The sequence below is a fragment of the Delphinus delphis genome, chromosome 13, assembly GCF_949987515.2.
Source record: "Delphinus delphis chromosome 13, mDelDel1.2, whole genome shotgun sequence".
NCBI lineage: Eukaryota > Metazoa > Chordata > Mammalia > Artiodactyla > Delphinidae > Delphinus > Delphinus delphis.
The window spans coordinates 88,141,603-88,162,394 of NC_082695.1; the positions used below are offsets into that span (position 1 = coordinate 88,141,603).

The window sequence follows — 20,792 nt, forward strand, 5'->3', positions numbered from 1 at the left end:
TTAGCCATGTGTTAGTAACAGATTTCACAATCGATTACAAGCATACAGAAGTTTTATTTTGATAGCATCAAACTCATCTGTTCAGGTTTTTGCTTAACAAAATGAGAGAAAAAGAGCACTATGGCCATACCTGTGCTCTCAAATGCATTTGCATGGTAATGCATGCTGTAAGGAAGTTGATGTGTAAGTGTCATATATGGGAATTGTTTTGTGTTCCTAAATGCTTTTATTCTATCAGAAAGATTTAAGTGCACGTATTGTAAGATTTTTATGTCAGTCTTTGTTAATGTGATATTTGAATGCCTGAGTGTTCTAAATATAATTCATGGGTTTATTGAAGATTAATTTCTTTTTCTTTGGGTTATTAAATATTTTCTGATGTTTAGCTTGAAGTATATATTAAGGTGTGAATTTTTTAAGTTTTCTGGGGTATAGTAAGAATTGTAAATCTTTCACGATGCATTACTATGTTCCTTTTGTAGCGTTTGTTACTTTTTGTCTTTTTTTTTCATTTATTGTATATTTTACAACTAATATAAATTGAACGAAAAAAAGTAAAGCTAAACAGTAAAAGAATTTTCCCTTTTTGTTGAAGTCCAGTTTTCTCAAATACTTTATTTTGTTTAAAGGGGTTTGTCTTGGCTGTTACTATCATGAGGGAAGCAATTGATGAATTTCGGCGTTTTCAGCGAGACAAGGAAGTGAATTCACAACTATACAGCAAGCTTACAGTAAGAGGTGAGCAAGATACTTTTAATTCAGTTTATCATTGTTTAATATAATCATCATTTTAGAATTAACATAAATGTAAGAAAACGTCTTAATTTAGTTACTGAAAATAGTATTATGCGATTGTGTGTTGTCTAATTTTCTTATAATACTATAATGCATATAATTTCAGGGTAGCTTTTTATTCATTCTCTAGATGCTTGGATGTATGTGTTTATGAATATTAATATATACACAAACCCTTAAATACATGCATGCACACATACATATACATAAATATTAATAGTTTTAGAGTGCGCTGTTACAGTTTGTATATAATGCACGTGTCCTAGAGACACGTGAAGCTCAACTGGTGTGTACGCATTGTCTGTGAAGGGTAGTTATCACTTCCTCTAAGGTCTCTCTTTGCTTTATATTTTAAACACAGTCATTAAGGTCAGACATCTGGTATCTTGGCCTTGAACTATACTTAAGGAAGAGGGCTTTGAGCAGCTGAAACAAATGTCATGGTCCAAAGTGGTAACTGATGTGCGCCGATCCCCCTGCAACGTTCATTTAAGGCTTTAACCCTCGCCCAGTTTATGTTCTTGAGAGTTGTTTATTTGGTTTTTCAGTCCATTGTAGAAAAGAAGCAATGTATTAGGGAGAGAGTGGGTGAAGGTATTACAGGTAAGCGTGATGACAGTAGAAAGTGACAGTGAAAAACTAAATGGATATTCATAATGACTCAGAGCCTGTTTAAAAATGGAGAAGTTTAGAGTGGAGTTTATGTCTTCTGTTTATACATGGACATTTGTACAATGAATTATTATTATTTTTTAATTGTCCAAAAAGTGTTTTTATGCTTTATTGGAGTATTTTTCACATAACATAAAATTCATCCATTTAAAATATACAGTTCAATAGTTTTGGGTATAGTCACAGAGTTATGAAACCATCACCACCATCTAATTTCAGAACGTTTTTAACATTCTAGAAAGAAGCTCTGAATATCTATTAGCAGGCATTTCCCATTCTTGCCGCTTCCCTATCCCACTCCAGCCCCAGGCAACTACTGATCTACTTTCTATCTCTATGGATTTGCCTGTTCTAAACATTTCATATAAATGGAGTCAGGGAGTGTGTGGCCTGTTGTCACTGTTTCCTGACACTTGGCATCATGTTTTAAAGGTGCATTCATGTTGCAGCACATACCAGTACTTAGCGTCTTGTTGCCAGGCGATATTCTACTGTATGATATATCATATGGATGGACATTTGGGTTGTTTCCACTTTTAGGCCATTATAAATAATGCTGCTGTGAACATTTGTGTACAAGTTTTGTGTGAACATTGTTTTTATTTCTTTTGTATATATACCTAGGCGTGAAATTACTGGACTGCACGGTAATTCCATGTTTTTGAGGAATTGCCAAACTATTTTCGTAATTGGCTGCACCGTTTTACGTTTCCACCAGCAATGTGAGAGGGTTCCAGTTTCTCCACATCTTCAACAACACTTGTAGCCATCCTAGTGGGTGTGAAGTGGTATCTCACTGTGGCTTTGGTTTGCATTTCCCTAATGACTAATGATGTTAAATGTCTTTTCATGTGCTTTCTGGCCATTAGTATATCTTCTCTGGAGAAATGTTTATTCACATTCTTTGCCTGCTTTTAAACTGAGTTATCTGTTTTAATTGTTGAGCTGTAGGAGTTCTTTCTATATTCTGGATTTAAGTCCCATGTTAGATATATGTGATTTGGAACTGTATTGTCTCATTCTATGGGTTGTATTTTTTCTTTCTTGATGGTGTCCCCTGATACACAAAAGTTTTTAATTTTCATGAGTCCGAGTTCATCTGTTTTTTTCTTTTTGTCGCTTATGTTTTGGGGTTGTATCTAAGGAACAGTTTGCCAACCCAAAGTTACAACGATTTACTTCTGTATTTTCTTCTAGGGGTTTTATAGTTTTAGCTCTTACATTCAGGTCTGTGACCCATTTTCATTTTGTATTTTGTATGTGATGTGGCTTCTCATCCTTTTGCTTGTGAACACCAAGTTGCCCCAGTATCATTTGTTGAAAAGACTGTTCTTTCTCAATTGAATTGAAAAATTAATTATTAAAAAGCTTTAATGCATAAAGTATTGGCATGGTAGAGGAAAGGTGTGTTGTAGAAAATAAGGTAAGCTTTAGCTTTGGGGAAAAGAGTCCTCAGAATGGCCAGGTAAATTAGGTGTAACTTTGGTTTGTCTATTTTGGAATACAGTGTAGGTCCTGGCTTATGTTTTAAATTGTTTCGTATTGTGGAATTTGGGCTGAGCAGAGATTTGTTTCTGGGCACTAATTGTATCATTCACAAATAAACGGTGCGGTGATGTCAGCAAAAATGACAGAGTACGCAGCTCCACAAATCAAGCAGAACGTGGCAGAGCTAACTTCGTCAAAACTCTGGAAACAGTCAAACTTTACAGCATCCAGGTGATTGTTGCATCCAGGAAAAGGCCTCCTAAAAATCGTAGGAAAGCCTTTTAATATTTTCACCTGCCTTTGCTCCACCCACTCCGTGTCATGGCAGCCGCCGGGAAGACAAGCAGCAGCCATGTTCCCAGTCTGGGCTCTGGACCCGGCCCTGGAGGGCACAGAGCAGGACGAGCTTGCAAAGCTTTGTGTCTGTCTGTCTAACCTGTCTGGGGGCTACTTGAAGGACTGACCCAGTTCACTCGCCTGTCTTTCACCTAGCTTGGAGTTCAGGGCAGGAAGGCTGAAAAGCTGCAGGCGTATCTCCTTGTGTCAGACTCGGGTACAGCCGGAGTCGCCGGGCAAAGATTAGTTGGGGTTCACACACGAGAGTGTCACTTCCAGGCAGGAAAAGATGCGAGAGAATCCAAAGTGCCCCTGTTTGCTCGGGGAATTTTGAAAGCTACATTCAAGGCCAGAGCTGGATGCAAGCTCAGAAAAGGCCTGACAAGGTCTTTTGCTTCTGACCAGTTTCTAGGCTCAGGACAGGCGGAAGTGAAGGCTGAGGCAGAGCTGTAAACAGCCGGACTAAGCGACAGGGTGCCCAGCACAGAGCCACGGTCTGCAAAGGCGGAAGAGGCTGTTCTTCCTTTCTGTCGTCTTCCCTCCCTCCTTCCCTCCCTCCTTCCCTCCCCCCTCTTTGTCACCATATGTGACAAAGAATACATGCTTCACAAAAATAGTTTAGAAAAGTCACTAAATATACATGGCTATAGCATATACCAAGCAGCAAAACAAATCCAGAAGAGGGGGGGGATAGCTCATTTCCTGGGTTACCAGATTATAATACTCAAAATGTCTAGTTTCCCACAAAAAATTACAAAGCATGCAAAGAAAGTGTAGCCCATTCACAGAAGAAATTAACAAAAACTTTCTCTGAGGAAGCCCAGACATTGAACTTACTAGACAAACACGACGTCATCCGCCTCAGATATGCTCAGGAAACTAAGGCAAACAATGGACAAATTGCTAAAAGATACCAGAATGAGATGTTAACAAATGGAGAATATCAGTAAAGGTATGTAAGTTTTAAAAAAAGAAGCAAGAAATTCTGGTGCTGAAAAGTACAATAGATGAAGAGAGAAACTCACTAGAGAGTTTCAGTAGCAGATTTGAGCTGGCAGAAGAAAGAATCAGTGAACTTGAACCTAGATCACTTGAAATTATCCAGTCTGAGGAGCAAGAAGTAGAATGAAGAAAAATAAACAGATCCTAAGAGACTTGTGGGGTAGCATCAAGTGTACTAAGGTACACGTGATGGGCATCTTAGAAGGAGAGGAGAGAGAGAGCACAGAGAGAATACTTGAAAGGATAATGGCCATTAACTCCCCGAATTTGAGAAAAGACGCAAATCTACACATTCAGGAAGTGCACTGAACCCCAGAAGGATAAATGCAGAGATCCACACTAAGACACATTACCATCAAACAGTTGAAACCCCAGGACCAAGAGCACACCCTGCAAACGGCAAGAGAGGCGGCTTAGCACATGCAGGGGGTCCCCAGTGAGGTGAGGAGCCATCTGCAGACTTCTCATCAGAAACCTTAGAGGCCAGGGGGAAGTGGGGTGATGTTTTTAAAATTGGGAAAGGAGAAACCGTCAACAGAAAATTCTATGCTAGTAAAACTGTCACTCAAAAATGAAGGCGAAATTAAGATATTCCCAGATAAATTGAGAATTAAAAATAGGGACTCAAACACAAATACACATATACCCATGTTATCACTGCACTGTATACAATTGCCAAAAGGTGGTGATGACGGTCCAGATGTCCATCAGTGGGTGGATGGATAAACAAATTATGGTCTCTTCATACATTGGGATATTGGGATATTATTTAGCTGTAACAATTACTGAAATGCTGATACATGATAGAATGTGAATGAACCCTGAAAATACTATGCTTTGTAAGAGAAGCCAGACACTAAAGGTCATATATTGTATGATGTCATTCTTTTGAAATATGCAGAAGAGGTAAGTTAATAGATGAAGAACGCAGATTGTGGTTGCCGTGGCCTGGGGGAGTAGGGAACGGCAGCTGCTTAATGGGTATGAGGTTCTTTTGTGGTGATGAACGCGTTTTGGAACTTGATAGAGTTGGTTGCACAATACTGTGAATGTACTAAGTGCCGCGAATCATTTACCTTAAAGTGGCTGACTTTATGTCATTTTCACCTAAAACAGTATAAAATGATGAGGAAGACAGACTGGTGTATGTCTTTTACAATTCTGTAATATTTGAATTCAAAATACTCTAAAAACAATTTCAGTGGTTTCATTTCAAATGCAAGTGAAAATTCACGTTTTTTAAAAAAATCGGTCCTCATTGCCTGTGATCTGAGAAATGGACATTTCCCATGCAGATAGATGTCGGGAGCGACAGCTGCTCTTTTGGACTTCCGTGTGTGTCAGAGCACTTTCCCTGTGCTCATTCACATAACCACCGCCCAGGGGTGGCTGGCGTGGTCTCCAGTGACAATGAGAAGCCTGCAACTCATGCTGAATAATTTGCCCGAAGTTGCCATCCTTCTTGGCAGAGTTCGTATTTGAACCTGGACCCTCTGACCTCAAATTCAGTGTTCTTTCAGCTGTGGCACATTGCTTTGTGGCTGGTTATTCTGATGTAAATGACTGATAAGTAAAACTTAGTATATAGAAAGTGCATGTGTATGCTTATTATTGAGTATAGTTTAAAATTTATTTTTGGAATGGCATTGATTTCTTTCTGTGATTTATTGCAGTTTGTTGTATCATTTTACAGCATGTGAACTTTTTATATTTAGAGTTCTGAAGCACATTCTTGTAGAAATACATTGAGAAAATGTTCTGTGTTGTTATTTTTTTCTTTTGAAAAGGAAAGCCACTTCCACTGTTAAATATGCTAACGACTTGAAGGTGCTGTGTTTGGAAGCAGAGAATATTTTAACTCTGGCATATGACCTTAGTGAGCACCGAATGAGTTTTAGTTTGCCCTTTATTTCATTGCCTGATAAGCTGCTTTTCTTGCATGGGAATTTTCCATACCTGTTGCTGCTAGCTTCCTTCCTTTCTCTTTATGACTACTTCTGCTATTCATTGTCTCCTAGTGAACAGCACCAGAGGCAGAGGCAAGGAAGAGAAAATAACGTAGATTTTCCTACTTCCTGGCAGCTTTTGCGAAGAGTTGGAATTGTGTGGCCATTCTACTTTTGGCTTCTTGGAGACAATGCTGTTTTTTTCCCTTGTTGCTAGGGAGTCATGTATAGATTGTGTACCTTGTCTGTAATCATCCAGATGGCTAGTTCACAATTCATTTCCACAGATATTTACTAAGTACCCACTATGTGTTGGGTACCGTGATAACTTGATGAGATTCAAATATGGATAAGTCCTGAACTAAGCTTTTTAAAGAGCTCATGCAGTCAGTATTCTAGCAGATAGGATCAATTCAGAAGTCTTCGTTTATTTGTGTTTTCATCAGCTGCCAGATCTCAGCAGGGCTAAGTTATGTCAACCACTATTAGTGTATTTCCCAAATTTAAACCTAAAGCTAACATGGAACTTGATATTTAGAAATGAAACTTGAATTAATTTTGTGCTGTTGGGTCCTTCATACAGCTCGTGATGATTGTTTTCCAGTATATCTTAGTTATTTCTTTTTTATTTTTTAATAAATTTATTTATTTTTATTTATTTATTTTTGGCTGCATTGGGTCTTCGTTGCTGCACGCGGGCTTTCTCTAGTTGCGGTGGGCGAGCGGGGGCTTCTCATTGTGGTGGCTTCTCTTGTTGTGGAGCACAGGCTCTAGGCTCGCAGGCTTCAGTAGTGGCTCGTGGGCTCTAGAGCGCAGGCTCAGTAGTTGTGGTGCACGGGCTTATTTGCTCCGCGGCATGTGGGATCTTCCTGGACCAGGGATCGAACCTGTGTCCCCTGCATTGGCAGGCGGATTCTTAACCAGTGCACCACCAGGGAAGTCCCTTAGTTATTTCTTTTACTAGTTCTGGCGTTTTGTCGTTTAACATGTTTTCAAGTATTCAGACATAGGAGAGAGAGAAAAATGTCTGTGACTTGAGCCTTATGTAAAGTACTTGTGTTTGCGTATTCGTGTGTGTGTGTGTGTGTGTGTGTGTTTGAGAGAATGTGAGAGAGAACATTTGCATATTTACATGTCTCTTGTGGTCCAGTTTCCTTGCCAAAAAGGAAGCTTATCTGTGCAGAGTATAGAAATTCTTTATTCCTGTGTATTTTAGCATCTTTGATTCATATTATCAACACTGTGTTGTCCCACACTTGTTAACATTCTTACTCTGTTTTTTTTACGTTAAAAAGATTTTTATGGAATGTCGAATGAAATTTTGCCATCTTTTAGTGAAATTGACTCCATTTGTCAGTAATAATCATTCCTTGAAAATCAAGAGATTTTAAAATCCCTCGTTAGTGCCTTTTACATATTGTCTATGCAATATGTCGCTTTCACTAAGTCATCTTTCTTGTCTGTGATCTGAGCAGCATTTTAAAATACCCTCTTCCAATGCTCATTCCAGAATATTCAGCATACACTATTGCATTTTTACTCTAAGTAACATTTGTCAATCCATTACTATATGTCAGGCACAAACACTTTACATACACTCCCTCATTTGTTTGGTTCTCTGTGGCTGTATCATGGTGGACACGTATCCTCAGGACTGGATAGATAGGCAAGAGTGGATGTACATACTCATTATCTGCATAACTGGTATTTTTTCTTAGGTCACCCTAAGTATGAATTCATTTCTTCATGATATTAAGCGTTTAACATTTTTTATTGCATCGTTTGGAGATTAGGGCCTGGAACCCATGAAACATAACTTTAAAAAATACTTGCTTGCACAGGGTACCTTCTCACACAGACGGGCGTTTCGTGTATGTCTGGATGCTGGTAGCATCCTCTGCTTCCCTCTAGTGACTGGCATCAGTAGTTACCTTTAATGACTGCTGGTTACCTTTAATGACTGAACTCCCAGCCACACGTTTTTTTAAATTTCCAGTTTGGTGAAAAATGCTCTCATTGTGTTTTCTTGCTATTTATCTTTTAGCACTTCACTGTTTGTTTCTTATCCTTTATGGACGTTTATTCCGCCGTTGTTCCTATGTTCATCTTTATCTTATAAGTTCTCTACTAAGATAAATTTATCACATGTGGGAAATACTTTTATCTTGCTTGATTAATTTTTTCATTTTTTTTAAGATGTAGATAAATTTATATTTTTCATGTAGGCATATCTTCTGATCCTTTTCCTTTGTGGTTTTTACCTCCATCATAGGAAGTCCATTCAATACCAATATATTATAAGTGACTATTTTATTTTATTTCTTTTAATTAAAAAAATATTTATTTTATTTATTTAGTTATGGCTGTGTTGGGTCTTCGTTGCTGTGCACAGGCTTTCTCTAGTTGTGGCGAGCGGGTCTACTCTTCGTTGCAGTGCGTGGGCTTCTCATTGCGGTGGCTTCTCTCATTGTGGAGCACGGGTTCTAGGCGCGCGGGCTTCAGTAGTTGCGGCACGTGGGCTCAGTAGTTGTGGCTCGCGGGCTCTGGAGCACAGGGTCACTAGTTGTGGCGCACGGGCTTAGTTGCTCTGTGGCATGTGGGATCTTCCCGGACCAGGGATTGAACCCGTGTCTCCTGCATTGGCAGGCGGATTCTCAACCACTGCACCACCAGGGAAGCCCCTAAGTGACTATTTTAATTTCCTTACAGTATTTCTGTGTTTTCATTTTTTGTACTTGAATTTATTTATTTATTTATTATTATTATTATTTTTTGCGGTATATGGGCCTCTCACTATTGCGGCCTCTCCCGTTGTGGAGCACAGGCTCCGGACACGCAGGCTCAGTGGCCATGGCTCACGGGCCCAGCTGCTCCGCGGCATGTGGGATCTTCCCGGACCGGGGCACGAACCCGTGTCCCCTTCATCGGCAGGTGGACTCTCCACCACTGCGCCACCAGGGAAGCCCTGTACTTGAATTTTTACCCCATTTGCAGTTCTACGTGTAAAAGTATGTATTGTATGGAGAAGGGATCTGACTTTTTTTTTCTCAAATGGTCAGTTAGTTACTTTAAAACCAGTTATTCAAGTTACTAACTTCTCTCAGATCTTTGAGAAATATGTTAGATTTGTTTTGGTCCTTTCCTCTAGTTTCTGTGCTCTTCCACTGATTCATCCAAATTTCCATGCCAGTCTCATACCAGTTTTAAATGTTCCTTTACAGTACATTCTGGTATCTTGGGAAACCTCTCCGTTCCTCCTTCATCCCCTCCCTCCACCAGTTATTTTCATTTTTTTCTTGTGTTCTCTGAGAAGCATGAAACGCTCTAAATATAAGAGTCCTGGGGAACTTTCTGTCTGCTCGTGACTTAGGCCAGTGGCCCCTGGCCCTCCAGCAGCCTCACAGCTGTCTTGCCACCTCCATCTGTGGATTTCTTCACTGTCTCCAAGTCTCCACACTTAGGTGGATTGAGAAGTAAACCACTGTCATGTGGGTTATGTAAACGTTAGAGGAAAAGAGAGACCAGGGACTGTCTTGACCTGGGTTTGCTCACATCTCTCTCCATAGTAACATGACCGTACACACTCAGGTAGGACACTTGGGGTTTGTCCATGGTGTGAGTCCATGGTAGAGGGAGACTGCTTTTTTGTACTGTTTCTGATTTTAGTGATTGAGAGTCTTAGAACTTGTTAATTACGAACCATTCATATTAACAATATTTTGTATCTTCACCTTTGATAGATATTTAACAAGCCTATGTAACTATAGGAAACAAAGGTTAGAAATTTCTTTTATGCAAACAGCAGAGGGCTTAATGAACACTTTGGAGTGTGTCCTCTCTTTATTGATACCATATAATTTCTATTTGTATCTGTTAGTTGGTAAAATATCTAACGTTTGAGATACTTATTAAAATTTTCAAACTGTTGTGATTTTCTGCAAAATCTTTTATCTGGTGAATGCAGTGAATTACTGTTGACACTTATTTCAGTGTTAGGTTCTGCATATAGCTTTAGGCAAAAGCACGTGCACTGGCTGGCTGTAAAGCCTGCCTGATAGCCTCCTCTGACAGCCCCTGGAGTCTCCCTTGGCAACTTGCATAGATAGCTTGGACTCCCTTAGCCAGTGAGAGGCTAATATAGTTTATCCGGTGAATAACATTCAGTGTTTTATCTTTAAATATTTCTTATGGTAATGTAGTATTTCATTATTCCAGTATTCCTCCCAAAGCTATTCCAGCTCTTTTTTTACTGATAGTAGAGGAAAAAGAATTGATTGTGTTTAATTTGAGCATCTTAATTTTTTTGTTGTTGCTTAGGAATGTTATTAAATAATACCTTGGTTATTGCTAGTAAATGTTTAAGAGTAAAAATTGGTTACTTTTGGCAAGATGCTTTATAATTCTTACCCCCAGGCTGTAGTATTTCTTTTTTTTTTCTTATTTCCTAGGCTGTAATTATACAGTCCATTTGTTGTTATATTTTATTTCACTCTGCCTTACTTAATATTGCTAGAATATAAGCTACCCATTTTGTTCCCACTTATGTCCCTGGCCTGTACCGGGGGAAGGGTGTCCACGTGCCCTTGAGTTAATCCTGACTTCCTCTGGCACCCTCAACTTCGTCAGCCGAGGTCAAGGGGAAGCCTGTGCCCTGCCCAGCTTCAGCCGGGGTCAAGATGGGGTCCTGGGCTCCCCGGGCCTCTCAGCCTGAGCGCAGTCTTGGCCTGTGTACCCCAGGACTAGCCTCACGGGACCTTCATCTTGGTTCGTGTCTCAGACTTTAAAATCACTCTTCATCTTCTGCGTTTTAATCACCACAAGATTCTGTACATCTTCATTCTTAGCATTGCCCTTTTTTCACTGTGCCTTTGGAATTCTGGTTTCTTCATCACCTGAACCTTTCCATCATCAGACTCCTCTGAATGTGCCTTCTTGCTTTCATTAAAATGTGGCTCTTCTGTGAGGGTCCTGCTTCCCCTGCAACTCTCCTAAATGTTTGCTATTTTTCTCCCGTAATCTTGGGGCCACTTGACCTGGAATTAGAGTCCTTCCTATCTTTGTAGCTTATTCCCTCTTGCACCTTCTTCCGGCTATTTTTCAACCGCCAGTTCATTGATCTTACACCTTTGTGCTGTTCCTTGCCCCTTTGATATTCTAGTTGATGGAGTCCAGTGTATCAGTTTTTTCTTTTATGATTGTGCTTTTGGTGTCCTATCTGAGAACTCTTTGCCTAAACTCAAGTTCACAAAGATTTTCTGTTACATTTATTTCTCTGATGTTTCTTCTTCTAGAGGTTTTTTAGTTTTAGGATTTGCCTTATATGACAGGTCTTTTGAGTAAAGTTTTGTATTGGTACAAGGTGTGCGTGTTGTTGTTTCTAGCACCAGTTTTTGAAAAAGTGATCCCTTTACCACCACATTGGCTTACACTTCTGTCAACAATTAGTTGTCTTTCATGTGTGGGTTTATTTCTAGACTCTCTCTTCACTCTGTTGATCTATTTGTCTCTTTTATGCTAAAACAATGGTCTTTTGATTACTGTTGTTTCATAATAATTCTTGAAAGCAGTAGCGTTTGCCCTCCAAGTTTGTTTTTCCTTTTTAGACTTGTTTTGGCTAGACTAGATCCTTTGTATTTCCATGTGACTTTTATAAATTTATTTATTTATTTATTTATTATTTTTGGCTACGTTGGGTCTTTGTTGCCACATGTGGGCTTTCTCTAGTTGCGGTGAGCGGCGGCTACTCCTTACTGTGGTGCGCAGGCTTTCCATTGCGGTGGCCTCTCCTGTTGTGGAGCATGGGCTCTAGGCGTGCGGGCTTCAGTAGTTGTGGCACATGGGCTCAGTAGCTGTGGCTCGCGGGCCCCAGAGCGCAGGCTCAGTAGTCGTGGCGCACGGGCTTAGTTGCTCCGCAGCATGCAGGGTCTTCCGGGACCAGGGCTCGAACCTGTGTCCCCTGCACCGGCAGGGCAGGCAGACTCTTAGCCACTGTGCCACGAGGGAAGTCCCTCCATGTGACTTTTAGAATCAGTTTGTTAATTTCTATTAAAAAAAAAAAGCCTGCTGAGGGCTTCCCTGGTGGCGCAGTGGTTGAGAGTCCGCCTGCCAACGCAGGGGACACGGGTTCGTGCCCCGGTCCGGGAAGATCCCACATGCCGCGGAGCGGCTGGGCCCGTGAGCCATGGCCACTGAGCTTGCGCGTCCAGAGCCTGTGCTCCGCAATGGGAGAGGCCACAACAGTGAGAGGCCCGCGTACCACAAAAAAAGAAAATAAAAAGCCTGCTGGGATTTTGATTGGGATTGCATTGAATCTATAGATAAATTTGGGGGAGAATTGACTTTTTAATAGTATTAAGTCTCCTGATCCATGAATGAGGTATATCTCTTCCTTTATTTAGGTGTTTTAAAATTTCTCTCAGCAATATTTTGGGTTTTTTTCAGAGTATAGGTCTCTCTCTTAATATAATACGATGTGATATAATATAGTATAGTATAAAACTTATTTCCCAACTACCCACTTTGCTTCATAATCTGGAGTTAGGCTCCTACCTCCACACCCACTTCAAATGGTGAGAGAGTTGGGGGAGAATGCCATTCCCACCCAAATAATGAAGACAAGCCCAATAACTTGCCAATTTCACGGGTGGTGGTCTGCCCAGGAAGCAATACGTGTTAATCCGAAGTGACCTTCTAGAGGGCTCCTTATATGCGATCAAGTGCTTTTTAAAAAAGTTGCTTAATTATTTGTCACCCTTATCTCCTTGTGTGTGTTTTGTTGGGAAATAAGTAATTAATACCTTTTCATCCTTATTTGGTAATGTCTGTGTCTAGTTAGATGTGGTGTTTATGGTTATGCTCTCTTTAATCCATTCCGGCATTTGACCCATTTTAACTGATTAGGGGTAGAATGGTTATCAACTCCTGTTCTTTTAAAATGGGTTAAGTTTGGATATGCATTTGCGAAGAACAAACTAAATGTCCTAAAAGTGCACAGGATCTGAAATTTGGTAGACACTCAGGTGTTTGAATATTTATAGCATTATAGCATTTTAAGCACATTGTGTAGCAGTGTGTATAAAATCCTGCTGATGCTTATACAGGTTACAGAAGGCTTCATGGGGTTATATTTGCTGTGCAATTAAGGAGGCCTGGGGAGGGAGGGATTTCAGTCAAAAGGAGCAGCAAGTGCAGAGAACCTGTAAGAATAAGCAAGGGCCTTACACGGTTGTCGGATAAGGTGCCAGACTAACATAGAGCAGGAGCAAAGGGAAATAGTAGGTAAAGCCGGAAAGTTAATTTGAGATCAGCTGTGAAGAATGTGTATACATGCTGCAAATTTGATTATCTTCTAAGTAATTGTCCAGTAATGGAGGGTTTGGGGTGAGGATGAACATAATCCTTAATTTTTCAACTAGTTCGTTTGGAATTATGCTGAATTCAGAAAATAATAACAGTGGCGACCATTTAGTTGTGTCTTGTTTCTACAGGTGATGCTGATGAGTGGCAATGAGAGTGGTAGACAGGGCACGTGGTTAGACACTCTGCAGGAAGAAGAGTGGTTCTTGGAGTGATTTTTGATCTCTCTTCGGAGGAGCCAATAAAACTTGGTTCACGGGGCAAGTGAGCTAAATGCTTGCCTCCCGTGATAAGGCACACATAAGCCATCATACTTTTGAGGCATAGTGGCAGGGAACGTTTATTGCTAGAAGAAGGATTTAATGGAAGGATTTACCTGCAGTAGTTTAGAGAGAGGAAAGGACTGCTGTTACCTTACTTGGTAATAGTCACTATTCACTGTTTCATCAAAAGAAAAAGGCTGGTAAGGTACGACTTCCTGAGTATGTACTTGACAGTAAATGGAGTAGGATATTTTTAAGGAAAACTGTCATTAGGTTTAAATACTGGTGTACACATTGAAGTATCTTTGTTACTCTATTTAGAACTTGCTTCTATCAAATGGAGCTCTGAAGTTACTAAATTTTAAATGCTCATTCAATAAACACTTTGTGTTGTTGATGGTTCCATTGGTTTGTGAGAGCAGGTGGCCGTTGTGTGTCTTCTATGTGCTGTGACTTGTAAAACTTAAGGAATATCTCTTGTTACCAGTCTCTTCCAACTCTGATATTAGTATGTTGCTAGCTAGGATCAGCTATCCGTTCAGCTCACAAAGGGTGGCCAGAAATCAAACCGTTAGTGGAGGCGTGGACTCTGCAGATTAGGCTGCGGAAGGTCATGATGCTGGGCTGTCAGTGCTGGACAGGTGCATGGGGAGTGGGTGGCTTTCCTCCATCTTTTCTGTCCGATGCCTTCGCTGTTCTTTGGGAAAGAGAACAGAGAAGAAGTCCGTGAGTTCATGTGACAAAGGCTGTAAAGGAAGTGCAGGCAGTCCCTTGAACACAAGATCAGAGTTATTAGAGAATTCAGAACTGTTGAACAATTTGACCAATTCTTCAAAATTTAGACATGTGTACTTTGAACAGATAAGTGAGGCAGATTATCATACTGATTTGACACTGTGCTGTGTTTAGCCTTCTCGTATTTTGTTCATGTTGTAATATTGTGTAAGAGCTGAGAACTTTCAACAGTGCGTTTTACCATAAACTGTTTTACTTAAACATGTAATTGCTAGTAAGTTCCATAGAAATGAATAGTGATCACAATTAATGCCTTAAAAATTAAAGGCTATTAAATATAAATTGTGTCTATTACCATGTGAGAGAAGGTGATAAATCTCTCAGAAATGTAAGGTCTTGATTAAGGAGTCAATAAAGGATGCGTTTTCTTTGTTTCAAAATAGTTTAAAATTATTTACTACATCTTATGACTGCAACCATTTCTTTTTCTCTCTTTTTTAAATGTGTCTATTAAAATGTAAAAAAGCAGAAGGAAGGAAAAGTGGATTGGAGAGTAGGAGAGAAAATAAAATTAAATGATAAGACAGGAATTCTGCTGAGTTAATACTCAGGGAGTATGAGATAAGTAATATGTCTTTACTGCCTGATGCTTAGCTATAAAAAACATAATAGTGGGAGTACAGACCTGAAGCTTGAAGTGACCAACTGAAAAAAAAGATTTAAAGTAGACATTCTTTTGCAAGTATGTTTTTTGGCTACTAATTGATGTATACTTATCACTTATGAAAATATCGTAAGATTTGCTTCCATGCAATTCTAAAGAACTTTGCTATTTTATAATATGAATAAAAAGTAGCTTCATCTCCCCCCTGAAAAGTTACTCCAGCCCTTATGTATTTATTGTATAATTGAGGAAAATGGAAAAATATAACAGCAAAAATATAATATTTACAAAACGTTTTGATATCCTCAAAACAAATTGTTAGGAACTGGTATGGTTCTATTGAAACTCAGCTGCTTTAAGAGGTATTTAGGAAATAAGGCTTTATAATAAGTTGAATTGGTCTAAAAGTCAGTGTAATGACTGGTAATGTTAGTATTTGATAATGTAATATGAACTTAGCTCTTGTTCTGTGAGCTTTCAGAATAAACTGAATGTAAAAGAAGTGGACCTTTTCCCATGTCAAAACAGTAGTTACAAAAATGTAAAGGCAGATCCATAAGGCTGTTGCTGGTTTCAAAAGGGAGATGGACGGAGGGAGGGAGACCAAGATAGGGAGGTGGGGAGAGAGGGAAGGAGGGAGAGAAACAGAGGGGCGAAGGGAGGCAGGGAGGGAGGAGACACAGGGAGCGAGAACTGACCCAAGTCTTGTTGCTGCTTCAGGACGGTGTCTCCCATTGTCCACGCCAGCTTCTCACCTCCTCTCTGTGGCACTAACATGATGTAGATGTTGTGTGTTAGATTTTGTAAATGATTACAGTGCACTAGATACTAGAGAGACAGTTTAAGAATTTACACAGTATACCATGTGGAAGCATCACATTTTGTGTAAATCTCTAGACCTTAGTTTTCAGTCCTGACCTGTGTCTGTAAAGCTACTAGTGGAGGGTGGTTTTACATGTAATTTTCTTCGTTTCTTTTTTCTGCCAGTTATGTGCCAATCACTGCCTCCAAAACATTAATGTAAGGATTTTACATCTACGTGTTACTCAGCTTCAGTCATCAGATTATTTTATTTAGTGATATTTTTGATCATCCGTAACTTGACTCAGACCTGAAATAATGGCAGATGTGGGAAGAACTTTGCAGATGGAATCCTCTTCCCCACTCTCGCACGTCTTTTATTGGGGGATAGTTAATTGTATTTGGGAGTTCACTAGGAGAAGTAAATTTTCAGCGACTGTGTCTATCTGAAATAAATTTATTTTGAAAGTATAAGTATAGATAAATTTCTAAAGTGTTATTTTTTTCTCCCAAAGTTATTTCTAAAGTATTATTTATCAACTGAAAGTTTAACTCTGATGTGCTATTATTTCCTTGAGTTGATTATACTTCTTCTTTTTTTTAAGGTAAAGTGCAAGTTAAGAGTTCAGACATACAAGTTGGAGACCTCATCATAGTGGAAAAGGTTGATGCATTTTTAATATCTTTTAGACATGTATATGCCAGTTATGAACATTTAGCCTGATTGCAAGTAACTTTTGAATCTGAAGGAAATTGTTTGAGACATGTATTTTAAATCTTAACATCTTTGTGTAAGGTTTGATATATGTGAAGAAAAAAATACAGGTTTCTGTGTAGTCTGTTTTGCTAAAGTACGTTTCAGTGTGTGTAGGTAGTCATATTTTGTCTAAAATAAGACATGTTAACTGTTTATTGTTGCATTATCAGAATTATATCTTTTGACCAAAGAATTATATTAGTTAGAACCTATTTATAATGTTTCAGTTTCTAGAGCTTCTTTTTATAGACAGATATATATGTAATTATTGGATATTAATTCTTATGGCTTAAAAACTTAACGAGGGGGCTTCCCTGGTGGCGCAGTGGTTGAGAGTCCGCCTGCCGATGCAGGGGACACGGGTTCGTGCCCCGGTCCGGGAAGATCCCACATGCCGCGGAGCGGCTGGGCCAGTGAGCCGTGGCCGCTGAGCCTGCGCGTCCGGAGCCTGCGCGTCCGGAGCCTGTGCTCCGTAACGGGAGAGGCCACAACAGTGAGAGGCCCGCGTACCGCAAAAAAACCCCAGACAAACAAACAAAAAAAACAACTTAACGAGGGAAAGGTAAATGGAAACAAGAGGATTAGAAAGAAAAAGTTTAGGTCAATGTAGGAAGAAGCCATTTTAAAAACCCCACAGTGGTCAGAGGTGGCTGTTGGCAGGCCGCTACTGGCCCGGAGCCTGGAGGCCTGGGCTGTCTGCCTTTGCGGAGAAGCGTTTCTGCCCGCACAGCCTTCCTGAGTAACAGTGACTGAGGGCATAGTCTTTTTGTTTTTCCTTTTTTAAGGCTCTAGAACAACATTTCAAAAAATATAGAATGAGAGGTTTTCATAAGGCCTCTTACAGAGGAGTGTGAGCCGCTGGTACCAGCTGATAGCCACATGGGGACCCATGGGAACATACCCATCCTGAGCCGCCCGTGGGGAGGTTGAGTGAGAGCCTTCTCCTCAGGAGGAAAGCGGTCTTCATCTCACTGCAGTAAAAATCCATACGCAGAGAACGCTTCGGGCTGTCTTTGTCGGATTTTACGGAAAGGAGAAAATTAAACATACTGATTTGCAGCTTATTTACGTAGTATTCAGTTATATGGATACTGTAAGTTACTAACTTCTGATCCATTGTTAGATTTTGGATGGTTTCTCTTTTCTGCTGTGAGAAGTGCTATAATGAACATTCTGGTACACATATCCTTGCAGGACTCTGTAGGATAAATGCTGACAAGAGGGATGGCTGAGCCATATGTTAGTCATATAAATTTTGATGCAATTTTTAGGAAACAGCAACCTTTGTTTTCTCAGGTTTCTGTGGTCAGGCATCTGGATGCAGCCTAGCTGCATCTCCTGGCTCTGGGTCCCCCTTAAGGCTCTCAGTCAAGTTGTGTCAAGGTGTCAGCCCAGTAGCCATCGCCTCCAAGTTCCACGGGGGTGGAGCTGATGCCAGTCTCACTCTTGGGGTTGTTGGCAGGACTTGGTGCCTCTTTGGACTCAGGGCCTCAGTTCTACGAGCTTTAGGCCTGTGGCCACGCTCATTGCTGGACACATGGGCCTCTCCACCGGGCAGCCCACCACCGGCCTGCCAGCAGGAGGGGTAAAGAGAGAGTGTGAGTACCAGCAGAAGGGTTGCACAGTCTCCGAGACCTGGACTCCAGAGTGATGCCCCAACACTTTGTTTTCCTCTTGACTTTTAGGAGGATATCCTGTGTTTGTTGTGTTGAAGGTTAGGATAGAATCTCTCTTTGTGAATCAGGTGAGTACTGTTTGGCCTTTTCATTCTTTCATCTCTTATTTCCTCCTTAACTTTCCTATTTACCCTTTTTTTCCCTTACCTTTGCTGTTTAGTTTGATGTAGAAGTACACTCACCTTCCTGTTTTCCCTCAGTCCTCCCATTTTTACTGAGTAACAGGTGCACCCTTCTTGGCCATCTCATTGGTCATACAGGTAGATGTGAAAGAGAGATCTACATCTGTGTCTGGGTGTTCCTCTTCAGTGTCTCTCTGGCCTCACAGGTGTCTTCTCCATCAGTAAGAAAGATTGGTGAGGGACATAGGCCTCTGTAGACATCCAGGTAAAGGTTTCCGTTTGATGTGGAGCTGCACCTCTTTGTGTTTGTTTGTTATTTCAGTGTCCAGTGGATAGCACGTTGTGGATGACGCACCAGTGTTACATATATGTGAGCATGTGTGTGGTATCCTGCGCTACTCTGAAATGTAAAGGTTTGGTGGCAGAGCTAGAGGGAAGGCTTCTGACTGTTTTCGCTAGCCTTCAGGAAGCACTGCTGCCACAGCATAGGGCGGCACCACCTGCCTCATTCAGGTTTTATATTGCCAATTGTACTTTCATTTTCATATATTTCAATTCCCTGGAAAACATTGAGTATTCTGAAGTTTGATAACATAGTTTCCAGTAACTACTGGGAAATGATAAATTTTTAGTAGTAGGTTCATGGTATTTGTCAAACCAATTTTGTGATTTTTGTAGTGATAAAAGGTTTTTTTCTTGCCAGTTGATATAATCATCATAAGGAAATAGCAGAGATCTGGCAGCAAATGGCTTTGTCCTTCTACTTTTTTTTTTCTTTTTTGCGGTACGCGGGCCTCTCACTATTGTGGCCTCTCCCGTTGCAGAGCACAGGCTCTGAACGCGCAGGCTCAGCGGCCATGGCTCACGGGCCCAGCCACTCCGCAGCATGTGGGATCTTGCTGGACCAGGGCATGAACCCGTGTCCCCTGCATCGGCAGGCGGACTCTCAACCACTGTGCCACCAGGGAAGCCCATATTTCTCTTTTATTTGACCATATTCCTATTTATAAATTAACGTTTGGATATTTCCATGGTGGATTTTATGTTATAGGATAGTTGTAATTTTTTATCTTAACATGGAATTAAAATTAGTACATCGATATTCATTTTATGGGTATTTAAAGAAATAATGCTAATCAGCTTTGGCTCAGTGTTATAGATGTCAGTAGCCGTAGAACATGGGAGAGCAGCAGCCTGGGACAGAAAGTGGAAAGAGGATGATGCGGCCTTCAGTGTTCACTGAGTCTAGGTTTAAACTCCTAGTTCTCCAGTTTCAAATTCAGCCTAGGAGAAGTATGTGTTTGACATGTATGTGGAAATTGGGAGGGTAGGACCGTTCAGAGTCAAGGTCAGATGATCCTTTATGCATGCAAGGTGAAGCAAGAAATTCCAAAGATTATCTCCCAGCTTAATAAGGAAACCTGAACAGTAACTGAATTCTTACACAGATGTATGTATCAAAATCTCAGCAAGGTTTTTTCTTCGTTCGTTTGTTTTGGTTTTAAAGACAAAATAAGATTTTTCTAAAACTGATTTGGCAAGGCACAGGCCCTAACATGGCAAAAACAACCTTGACAAGGAGAATAAAGTGAAAAGAGTCACTCTCCTAATCTTAAGGCATACTTCCTACTATATTAACATAGGGCAGAAGAAGGGTAGAAACAAAGATAATGAAACATCAATGGAGAACCCAGAAATAGACCCACCCAAATATGCTCAAGTGATTTTTGACAAAGTGCAAAAGCAATTAAAATGGAGGATGGATAGCCTTTCAACAAAGCAGGCTGGAACTAGTGGACATCCATGGGTAAAAAATGAACCATAATCTAAATGTCACACCTTATGTAGATATTAAAGTGGACCAGGGACTTAAATATATAATGTAAAACTGTAAAACTTTTAGAATAAAACAGGAGAAAATATTCAGAATCTAGGGTAGGAAAATAGTTTTTAGACTTGACACCAAAAGCACAATGCATATAAGGGTGAAATTGATAGATTGCATCATTAAAATTAAAAATTTGTGCTTTGTGAAAGAACATGTGAATATGGTGGAAAAACAGACTGGGAGAAAGTATTTGTAAACCATATATCCACAAAGATTTGTATCTAGAATATGTAAAAATGCTAAATACTCAACAGTAAAAAAAAAAATCAAATTAGAAAATGGGCAAAAAAA

General features: G+C 40.2%; 1 protein-coding gene across 7 annotated transcripts in view; it reads left to right on the plus strand.

Moving 5' to 3' along the window:
• The window catches only part of ATP9B (ATPase phospholipid transporting 9B (putative)), a 217,807-nt gene that overhangs the window by 35,898 nt on the left and 161,117 nt on the right, over window positions 1-20,792 (plus strand). For 4 of the 7 annotated variants that reach the window (XM_060029250.1, XM_060029254.1, XM_060029253.1 and 1 more), the window contains 2 exons: window positions 630-738; window positions 16,664-16,722. In XM_060029250.1, coding sequence (XP_059885233.1) covers window positions 630-738; window positions 16,664-16,722 — 168 coding nt within the window. Of the gene's footprint in view, window positions 1-629; window positions 739-16,663; window positions 16,723-18,500; window positions 18,560-20,792 lie in introns of those variants that run through there. The other 3 variants (XM_060029257.1, XM_060029251.1, XM_060029256.1) reach the window with 3 other exon arrangements.